General features: G+C 36.8%; 1 protein-coding gene across 1 annotated transcript in view; it reads right to left on the bottom strand.

The window, feature by feature from the left end:
• Nucleotides 1–3511: 3511 nt before the first annotated feature.
• CCDC148 (coiled-coil domain containing 148) overlaps nt 3512–11242 on the bottom strand; it is a 270375-nt gene continuing 262644 nt past the window's right edge. The window contains exons 15-16 of the mRNA XM_008072646.2: nt 8776–8916; nt 3512–3820 (exon numbers count right to left, since the gene is read on the bottom strand). Coding sequence (XP_008070837.1) covers nt 3674–3820; nt 8776–8916 — 288 coding nt within the window. The 3' untranslated portion in view covers nt 3512–3673. The remainder of the gene's footprint in view (nt 3821–8775; nt 8917–11242) is intronic.

Raw genomic sequence — 11242 nt, 5'->3', positions numbered from 1 at the left:
GGACAATATGGGGTTAAGGGTGATTTATTTTTAAAGTGGGATTTATTACAGCATATTTGTATGCAGAGAGAGAGCTTGAAGATATAAAAGAGAAAGAGAATAAACAAAAATAGAAATTCTTGTGAAGTTTAGATGGGATGAAACAAAACACACATGTTAGCATTGGTCTCTCATAGAGATAGAGTTGCTCCCTCTGCTAGAAGAAGCAAAAGGTAAATGTAGACTTGGGTGCAGTTACAGATTTGGTGGTGGAGAGGTAAGAGAATTCCTACTAGATGGATTATAGTCTTTTCTTTCTGTTGAAACAAACACATCATCTTCAAAGATATGCAGCTGAATCAGGATATCCCATTTATTTACCATGGGATTGAGGGTTGAGGTTTTCAATTATATTTTGGACCATTACCCTCCAAGAAATACATTTTTCTTATGACCCACGATACATACACATGGATAATTGAAATCAAATTTCATGGCCCAGTGCTTACTCCTATTAGGTATGTTCTTTTTTCTTTCTTTTTTCAAGTCTACTAATAAACTAGAAGGTTAAGAACCACAGTCTTGTGAAGGAGAGTACAAGGGTCATGTAGAGGAAAATAAAGGGAATTCTATCCCATGCCAGGGTAAGCATGACTCCCAAGCAGGGACTGACCTTCCTATCACAGAAATTCATACAGATTAGAGATATCAAATCAGAAATTGGTTAAAAAGTTTACTTCTGATGTATCTATGTAATAAAAAATTATGCTTTTCATAATTTTTTTTTTTTTTGAGTCGGAGTCTCACTCTGTCGCCCAGACTGGAGTGCAGTGGCCGCTCCCGGCCACCGCAGCCTCGACCTGCTCGGCTCTGGCCATCCTTCCGCCTCAGCCTTCCGAGTAGCTGGAATTACAGGCATGCGCTACCACGCCTGGCTGATTTTTTGACTTATTGTAGAGATGAGGTCTCGCCAAGTTGCTCAGGCAGGTCTCGAACCCATGGGCTCAGGCAGTCCACTCACCTCAGCCTCCCAAAGCGCGGGATTACAGGCTAAGTCACCGAGCCCGGCTGCTTTTCATAATTTTTAAAATACTTTTTCATTGTACTGGGAATGTATTGCATTGATGCATAATAATATATGACACAAACACACTTTAAAAAATAATTAGAAACATCATATAATCACTACCCTGATTAAGCAATAAAATATTTCCAGGAACTTGGAAGCCCATAATCCCCATCTACCCCCATCTCCTTGAGATAATCATTATCTTGATTTTACTTTTAATCGTTTTTTTGTTTTTCTTTTATTTTGCTACTTATACATTTATCCCTAAATAACATACATTAGTTTGACCTGCCTTTACACTTTAAATAAATGAAAAACAGTATAGTGTGTATGCTTTGACATCTGGCTCTTTTCACTAAATATTATGTCCATGATGATATTTTACTCATTTTCATTGCTATATGCAATTCCATATATGAATAAACCAAAATTTTGTAGTTATTTACTGTTGATGAACATTTGACTTGTTTTCATTGGGGAATCCCAGTTTATGTCTCCTTATACATACATGCAGGAACTTCACAAGTGCATATATATAGCAGTGTAATTGCTAGATCAGAGGGTATGAACACTTTCAACCTTACCACATAAGTTCAAACTTCTTCAAATTATATTCCCATCACCAGTACATGCTATCCGTTATTCTAGATCATCACTACTTGATATTTCTTGATATTGTTGCCAATCTGGTGAGTATGTACTAGTAATTCATTGGGGGCTTTAACTAGTATTTCCATATTTTTGTATGTTCATTATGCATTGAAACTTGAATTTTTAAATTCTATTTTGTTTCATTAAATGCTGGTCAGGACTTACTAAGTTAATACTACAGCTTGAAAACAGTAGATCTAGGGCGTATTCTTTTACCTTTCTGAACCTATTTCTTTATCTGTAAAATGGGTATGGCAACCTCAAAAGGGTGTTATGATGGTCAAATAAGATAGATATAAGTTATGTATATGACGCTGAACACACAATTTGTGCTCAATGAATGGTAACTATTATTAGTACTTTTTTTTTGGAGAAAAGAAAATGAATGAGATCTGAGTTGGAGCATAGCCAACAGCTAGGCTGCTACCCAAATCTCAACTAATGTTTTTGTCAAAACCATAACCTCTTAACTCTATTTTTCTCAAAATGGTGGTGCTACCTCCTGCAGTGCTATCACTTGCTACTGGTCTTTTTTGGGAAAGTGTAAAGGAGATGATATTCAGTTGGAATTTGGGTGTGATCCCCTAGCATCAGTGTGGGTGGTGATGTTGGGAAGGACCCATGGACTCTGAGCAGCATCTGTGTCTTGTGATTTGGGGTGATATGCTCTGACGTAGCAGGGTTTTCATGGCTCTATGGTCTGAGGCTTCACATCAAGGAAATTGTGGACCCATTCAGTAATACTGTAACCCTGCTCACTACTCCCTGCCTTTTGCGAAAGACTTCTTTCTCTCTTTTTATAAGATGTTATGATGATCAGGGGGAGGGAGTGTTAGAATAAATGTTGGAATGTAGATAAGGACTCTGCCCATACAATCCTTGGTGAAGAGTGATTCTGATGGGCTGTATTTGTTTTACTACTTATTCCCATGATGTTGTGGACAATCGTGAAGCCAAAGATTTCATCAGTCAAACTGTTCTTTGTCTTTTTTACATTATTCCAGTAACTGCATGAGACTACAATCACTAAGCTGGAGATGGGTGAGAAATGACAGGAAACTATAATAGAGAGAAAAAGGGGAGTTGTCTTGACAATAACGGTAACAGTGGCAACTTTCAACAATACTGACTTGCTATTCTGACTGAATAACTGCTTTTTAGAAGTGGTTTTTTAGAAGTAGTTAAAAATTTATGCTTGAGTTTTATTTGAAACATTCCTTTTCTATAAATCATTAAAATATTTAATAATAGATAATTTGAAATTTGTTGTAGCATTCCAAATATTATAAATTTTAAAATATTATTCCTAAACAATCATGCAAACATATATTTTTTTCCATACCAAAACAGATATTTCCATGCTTGAAATTCTATTTCTAATTTCTAATTTATTCTTAAGGGCTAATTTGCAAAATGAAATTGTTTGGATGATTGGTTTGCAGTAAACATAGTGTACCAAATTGGTTTCTAAATTTAGAGAAAGGTTGAGTCTCCTCTTTTAATAATCAAGAAATAATAGAAGTATTAATGATAATGAAGCTTCCATAATTAAAAAGTCAAATTCTGAAATTACAAGCTGAAATGAACATTGGCAGGTAGCAGTTACATAATTTATAATTCTCACAAATGGTTATTTTGAGATCTTTTCACAACCTCCAACATGCAGTTTATTAAGTGAAAGTATATATATATATGCCATATGTGCCATAACTGAGTTCCATAACATCTTGGGGAATTTGTTATTATTGAGCATAATTTAAATATAATTTAAAGATATAGGAAATAGTGCATAAAATTCTATGAATCACAAAAGAAAGACAAAGTTGTTTTAATAACTGTTATGATTTCTATGTCTGACATTTAAAATTATCACTATTAATTATAAATTATTACTTAGAAAGTAATAATTATTATCCACATAAATGTTTTCTAAAAAAAATTTTGTTTACATATAATAGGATTTGAGGATGAGGTCTATATTTTAAATACAGTAGACTCCATGTCCTTTCTTGGAGGTTTTTGAGGACTGATTTTGGGTAGTATCTCTTTGGCATAAAATGTTTTATGAAGTCCAGCTTCTCGAAGTGCTAACTCAAAGCGAAGTCTAGGATCAGCAATTATCTGTAGAAATAGAATACAATTTGAATAAATAGCAGTTTATTGAACTAAAGCAAATTTTAACAGTTAGTCCCATATTTTCTCAAGTTGCATAATTTGTTTTTGCCAGAAAGCAATAAACTTTATGAGTACAATGACTATATTCTGGTGATTTTTACTGAAAATATCCAAACCTTTTTGATATTATCACTTTCCAGTACATTAGTGGTTTCCAACATAGGCGGTATATAATATAGTATAATAGATTAGATAAAATATAATATATTAAAATTATTAAAATATGAGGTAAAAGCAGCTTGTTTTCTTTTTCTTTTTTTTAATTGTAGAGATGAAGTCTCGCCAAGTTGCCCAGGCGGGTCTCGAACTCATGGGCTCAGGCAATCCACTCACCTCGGCCTCCCAAAGTGCTGGGATTGCAGGCTGAGCCACCGAGCCCGACCGCAGCTTATTTTCAATACTATCATTATTTATTGCTGACTGGAGTTATAAAATACAATTACTGATTAAAATAAACCTAAGCCACAATCTTGTGCATCTGTCTTTAAACAGACTTTTTAATTTTTCCGTCATTTGATAATTGTAAATTACGTTTCCACACATGGTCACTACTTGAAAAATAAAATAAATAGAACTTTTCTTCCAAGGCTGGATTTCTATTTCAAACATAATTAGAAAACGCCTCCATCAATCTGATTCTAAGAGGGAGTAGACATATGAATAGTTCAGTTTCTGTTTTCATTTATAGCTGATTGGAACTACTTCTTCCTCTCCTTCTAAGGAATATTAAATGTCAACAGATACTGTTTGCAATGATAAGAAGGTGGTCACATATGGATTTTACCTAACTTGAAGTCCGCCTAGAGAATGTGATACTAAGCTATTGAAGGCAGCCCCTCCTTCAAGGAGCTCTGAGACAAACGAGAGTAATAAGAATGTACACACATAACTACAGTTCCTGGCAACATGTGGCAGACACTCTAACAGTAGTATAATATGGAGGCACATCTCCCGATGCTGGTGGAATTAAGAATAGTCTCAGGTACAGAGAAGCAATGGAACTAAACTTTTAAAGTAGATGGAGGAGGAAGAGAGCGCTAAGGAGAAAGGAAAGCATATACAAACTCAGAGGTGACAAAAGTCAATTTGGGGTAAGGGTGGCTTGGGTAGAGTGCTAGCTGCCATTGAGGAACACTGGAAACTGACACCTCTCAGACTGAGACTTGAATTTAAAAGGCTTATGCGGCCATGCCAAGGAGTCTAAGGAGCTACTGGGGTTATGTTTGTTTCTGTTCTCAGCATGGTAGCAAAATAATCATTGTACATTGTAGTTTCATAGGAAGATGGATCTGATCGTAAGTTCAGAAAAAATTAAGGTGGCAAGGGAAAAAAGAGGATGAAGTCAGGAAGTGTGGTTAGCAGTTTACCACAATTGTCTACATAGGAAATCATAAATGTCTAAACTTGACTGGTAGCAAGGAAGAAATAACTGTCAGAAATACTATGAAGGGAAGAATCGATAGAACTTGGCAGCTGATCAGATACAGGACTGGGGCAATGATGAGTATGAAGTCAAGAATTACAGAGAGATGTGTGTCTCAGAAGCATTAAATCTGAGCCTTAGACCCAGTTTTTTCCTCTTCTGCCTCAATGTAATCTCCCTGGTCACTCTCATCTGCCCCCCAAAATTCATGTTTGATGTGTGTAATTGGCTTGCAGGTCATCTTCATGGCTTCTCTTCAGATCCACATCATGAGGTTTAACATTTTTTCATTGTTCTATTTTTGAATAGATAGTAAAATGGAGACCTCCCACTCACCTTATTCTCCTCATTTCCCCTCTCTAGAGGCAGCCCATCAGTTTCTTGTGCTAAACATTTTCACTCTAAACATGGCATGAGTTAAGCAAATTTTTTCTTCACCTGTCTTTTTTTACTTTTGTAGTCTTATATGGTTAATGGCAGTAGCACCTACTGATCATAATTTACTGAATTACTACTAGGTACCAGGCAGTGTCCTAGGCAGTTGATATTTATTATCTCTAATCCTCACAAGGACCTTGCAAATAATTATTTTGCATATGAAAAAAAGACATAAAGATGCTAATAGCTTACACAAGTGCACCAAGTCAATAAATAGTGGATGTGGACTTGAATCTAAAATATAGGCTCTTCTCAATATTATTTGCTGTCTAGCTTGGAATCATCCTCTCTTTCTCAGTTCTCTCCCCTTCTCAGTCAGAGCCATTCTTGACCCACCCCCACTCCATCCACCACAACTTCTCTGAGGCTCTGCTATCTTAAAAGGACCTCACCTCACCTCAACCCACACCCACCCTCACCCCCACCAATTTTCAACTCAGAACATACAGCTAGAAACACACATCTGATTACAGGTTTGTGCCAATTAGTAATGGATGTATATTCTGAGAACTGTGTCCTTAGGCAATCTCGTCACTGTGCAGACATGATAGAGTGCACCTACACAACAAGCTTATAGACTACTACACACCTAGGCTATACAGTGTAGCCTAAAAACCTGTACAGCATGTAACTGTACTGAATACTGCAGGCAATTGCAACACAATGATGTCTGTGTATCTAAACATAGAAAAGGGAATGTGTTGTGCTATGAAGTTATGATGCCACTAGGTGATGAGAATTTTTCAGTTCCACTGTAATTTTAAAGAACTACTCACGTATATGTGCTCTGTTGTTGACTGAAACATCTTTATGCAGCGCATGATTGTATACAATTTAACTGCTTCAAACTCTGGTGTTTCCCAATGAAATATTATGCAGCCATAAAGAAGAACAAAATCATGAACTTCACAGCAACCTGGATGGCCTATAATACTGAGTGATCTTTCACAGAAACAAAGAACTAAGTATCACATGTTCTCATTCATAAGAGAGCCTTGAACAACTATCATAATACTAAAAGAAAAGGATTGACAGTAGTGGGAAACTGCAGGGGGATGGGGGCGCGGGGAGGTGGGATTGGCAGTATGGGAAACTGCCTGGGGAAGGGGGGGCACACCTCATCAACAAGGCTACCTGTACAATGAATATTTGTATACCTAACCCTGAATTGTACCCCACAATTAAAAAAAAAAAAACTCTGGTGTTTCCTCACACAATAATGCTACATGTCTTAGTAACAAGACCGTCTATACTTTTCACAGCCTGACCCTAACCCATGTTTCCAGTTTCCTCTCCTGGCAACTTGTCATGTATCCCTTGCCATGTATCTCACACTAACAACACGCCAAGAAGGGACTCATGCCACCTTCTTCAGCTTGGTCAAACCTTTGCTTCCTTAGCCCCACAACCTGAGATTTTCCAGCTCTGTCTTCAATCCTTTCAAGCCCCAGCTACTCTCCCCACTCTGGCAGCTGGTGTCCGGAGATACCTCTACATCTGCATAATTAATCCCTCTCCCTACATACACCCCCCAACCTATTTTTTGTTGTTGCCATCATAAACCATCTGGAGTGAGTTCTGTTACTGCTGCCAAAAATCCTCGACCAAGAAAGGGCTGAAAATTTCCTCTCTGACACTTCCTCTGATTTCCCCAGTCAAGGTTAGCCATTCTTTGCTTCCCCTTGCTGGGCAGCCCTTAACCTTCATTATGGAGTCAATTCCACCCTAGTGGCATTATTTCTGCAGACACTACTTCCCTCCTGACCATCCTCTTTTGCTTACTTCTTTCAAACAGGGTCAGTTTATCTGGGTCAGCTGTAGCCCAGGTACCTTGCACAGAGCCAGAATTCAGTGTACGTTCCATAAATATTTGTTCGACTTAATAAGTGAATACATTGTGCATGTTTATATTCTCTAGAAAAGTATGTAGCATATGGTAGAGCCATTCTTGACCCACCCCCACTCCATCCACCACAACTTCTCTGAGGCTCTGCTATCTTAAAAGGATGAGTTTATTTGGCAATAGATGGCATTTCCTGATTTTTAAATAAATATTTAGCGTCTCTCCTTAGATTTGCAAAATTAACAACTACTTTCTCCTTTAATTTCAGTGATTGATATCCATTCATTCATCTGTCCTCCTTCTACTCTCTAGCCCTTCAATGCATCCATCTAAAAGAGCTTTTAAAATCCCTTCTCAGTGACAGGCACAGGCTGAAATGAGCCCTAGTTCCTAGAAATGGTTAAATAATCCCTTAATGTGGTTTCCATAGAAAATGTTTTCTTTTATTATTAGCTCTGACGTATTATCTTCAGTACATTTTAACTTCTGAAAGCTCTCCTCTGCTGTGTCTTATCAGTATCAGTTGTTTATGTAATAGGATTTATGCTATAAATTTAAAAATAAATTCTTAATATGACAGAAATATTTAAATAAAACATAGTACTAATGCAGAACTTCACATAAAACTGTTTTTCAATTTAAAAATAATTTTCAGTGACAGATTTATAACATTTTCAGGTAAACTCTTTTGTTTTATGGTCACCTATTAACTATTTCATAATAATAAGAATTATGGGCTGGGCTCGGTGGCTCAAACTGTAATCCCAGCACTTTGGGAGGCCGAGGCAAATGGATTGCTTGAGCCCGAGGGTTCGAGATCACCCCCAGCCTCTTAGAGAGACCTCGTCTCTACAATAAATCAAAAATTAGCTGGGTGTGGTAGCGCGGGCCTGTAGTTCCGACTACTTGGAAAGCTGAGGCAGAAGGATCCCCGGAGCCCAGTGGGTCAGTGCTGGGGTGGCCATGAGTGTACTACTGCACTCCGGCCTGGGAGATGGAGTAAGACTTCAACTCAAAGAAAAGAAAAGAAAAAATTATGTATTAAATATGTGCTATCATTTAGAAGTAAAAACTATGCTGATCTGTATGGTATTCAAATATAAATATTGAGAAGAGTTTGCAACACCAAACACACACTTCTATAGTTCTTATCATCTTGGCTTTTGCATGAATCATCATGCCATTTCCTTTAATTACCTGCTGTTCATTATATGTATTCAATGTGAAGAGTGGCTTTTGAAGAATAAATTCTTCCTCAATTTCAATACCCATCTTAGCTTTTGATGCCATTGTGTCTGACATCATTCTAACAGGATCCGATTGAGCAACAACAGCAACCTGAAAGAAGAGAAGGCACAGCTACTGAGAACAGGGTGTAAGCCAAATATTTCTGGGCAACATTATGGATGTCTAATACCCATTAAAGTTAAGAACTTTTGCCAGGTTCGGTGGCTCAGCCTGTAATCCCAGCACTATGGGAGGCTGAGGCGAGTAGATTGCCTGAGCCCACAGGTTCAAGATCAGCCCAGGCAACTTGGTGAGACCTCATCTCTACAATAAATCAAAAATTAGCCGGGTGTGGTAGCATGCACCTGTAGTTCCAGCTACTCTAAAGACTGAGGCAGAAGATAACCAGAGCCCAGCAGGTCGAGGCTGCGGTGGCTGTGAGTGTGCTTGAGTGACGGAATGAGACTCCGACTCAAAAAAATAAAGTCAAGAACTTTTATGAATGATAAAGACTAAGAAAAGAAGGGCAGAAAGAATATTAAAACCAAGTAAGTCCTATAGATCCACAAAGGAGTTCAAGCAAACAAAAATATATGTAGGTGTGTGTATTATATAGATAGATATACAACAAATTCTTAAAAGGTCATGGTATTTAGTTATTTGCTAATTATTGACTAATTACAATTATGGTTAATTTCAGATAACAATTTATCTTTCTGATATGAAGTCACAGGAGACCCAAAAACCCCGGAATTTTGTTTATTTATAAAAAACTGTGTATTTATTCTTACATGTTTAAACTTCAGTAGCATTCAAAGTACTCTCCGACACTTTTTCCACTGCTCAAATCAGTTTTTGAATTTGTCAATTTTGATGCTTTTCAATGCTTCTGCCATTTTTGCTTTCACCTCTTCCACACTGGCAAAACGTTTCCCGTTGAGGACTGTTTTCAACCGGGGAAATTTTTTTTTTTAAGTCTGTTCAGGGTGAGCTCAGGTGAGTAGAGAGAGTGAGCACAGGAGTTGCTGTTTTTTGCCAAAAATGACTGAACACTCAGGACAGTGTGAGTAGTTGTGTTGTCATGGTAGAAGGACCTGCTTGCCACAGCTTGAGACGTTTCTTTTGCAAATCGTGATGCAAAAAACTTCCAGAGAAAAACTTTGGTTGACTTTGATCCAGAGGAACAAATTCCAAGTGTACTACAAGGGGCCCACCCAACAAAAGATAATTCCGGGTTTTTTGGAATCCTCCCATGTAAAGACAACCTACACATTCAACCATTATGAAAGTCACCAAAAGTTTTTTAAAAATTCATTTTTTTAGCCACTAGAAATTTAAGGTTATGGTAACAACCCCATGGAGCTCTCCAGAAAGTTTTATCTGCTTGAACAAAATCAAGAACATATCATTCATGGGTAAAAGTTGAATGTGTTGGCATTATTGGAAAAAATGGGTGAATTTGCATTGCACCAGGCAACCAAATTTCCAGGGACTGTTTAAACCATTGTTCTTCCTTTTACTGAAAAGCTGCAGAGTCATTTAAACCCAAATGCCCTTGTCTTTTATGATAATTCAAACTTGCATCTCAATGAAAAGCAACCACTAATTTTGTAAATGATATGCACCATTAGTAACACCTGCCTGGTAATTCTGAAAGTCAAGAACTAGTGAAAAAAAGGCATTTTTAATACCATTTAGAGACTGTAATGAAATAACAGAGGGTTGAACATGCTTTAATTATTATATGTTTCCTAGCTAAAATAGCATATACTATAGTTCTAAGCACCGATTACAGATAACTGGTACAGTACTTCCACCTTGAACATATTCACAGATGGAAGGAATTCTAATCAGATGGACTCTGTAGTTATCAAATTTTAAATTATTAAATTTTGAACAAGGATGTATTTAGTAATAGTGACATTAAGCTTTGTCCCAGAAAGCCATGGTATATAATTATTTTCCAATGATCGAATAATTTACATTTTGTAGGATCTGGGAATCATTTAAATTTTGTAGAATCTAGGATGAGTAGGATTTATAATCCCATGCTTTAAATGTATCTCTATAATCCGTTTTTATCAAAGAAGATGATAATATAATAGTTTGCATGCATTTACACTGCATCAATACCATGTCATTTAATCAGACTTCTTTGGTTTGCATCAGTATGACATTTACTAGCTGGCTGACTTTGGGGAAAGCACCTAACCTCTAAACCTCTCTGCTTCCACTTCTATAAAATGGGGATATTAATGATACCTAATCAGAGGGTTGTTATAAAGATTAAACAAAGCAATACCTAAGAGTATTTTGAAGAAGGCTTTATACTTAGTAAATAATAAATTTGATTTATTATTTACTAAATGTAATTGATTAATAAACAATAAATTTGAATTCATATTACTGCAAATCTAAAAGGCAGGAACCATTATTC

The sequence above is a fragment of the Carlito syrichta genome, unplaced genomic scaffold (assembly GCF_000164805.1).
Source record: "Carlito syrichta isolate Samal-C Ts95f unplaced genomic scaffold, Tarsius_syrichta-2.0.1 Scaffold315373, whole genome shotgun sequence".
NCBI lineage: Eukaryota > Metazoa > Chordata > Mammalia > Primates > Tarsiidae > Carlito > Carlito syrichta.
The sequence above is the reverse complement of the archived record's forward strand: the minus strand, read 5'-3'. Positions and strand labels throughout refer to the sequence as shown.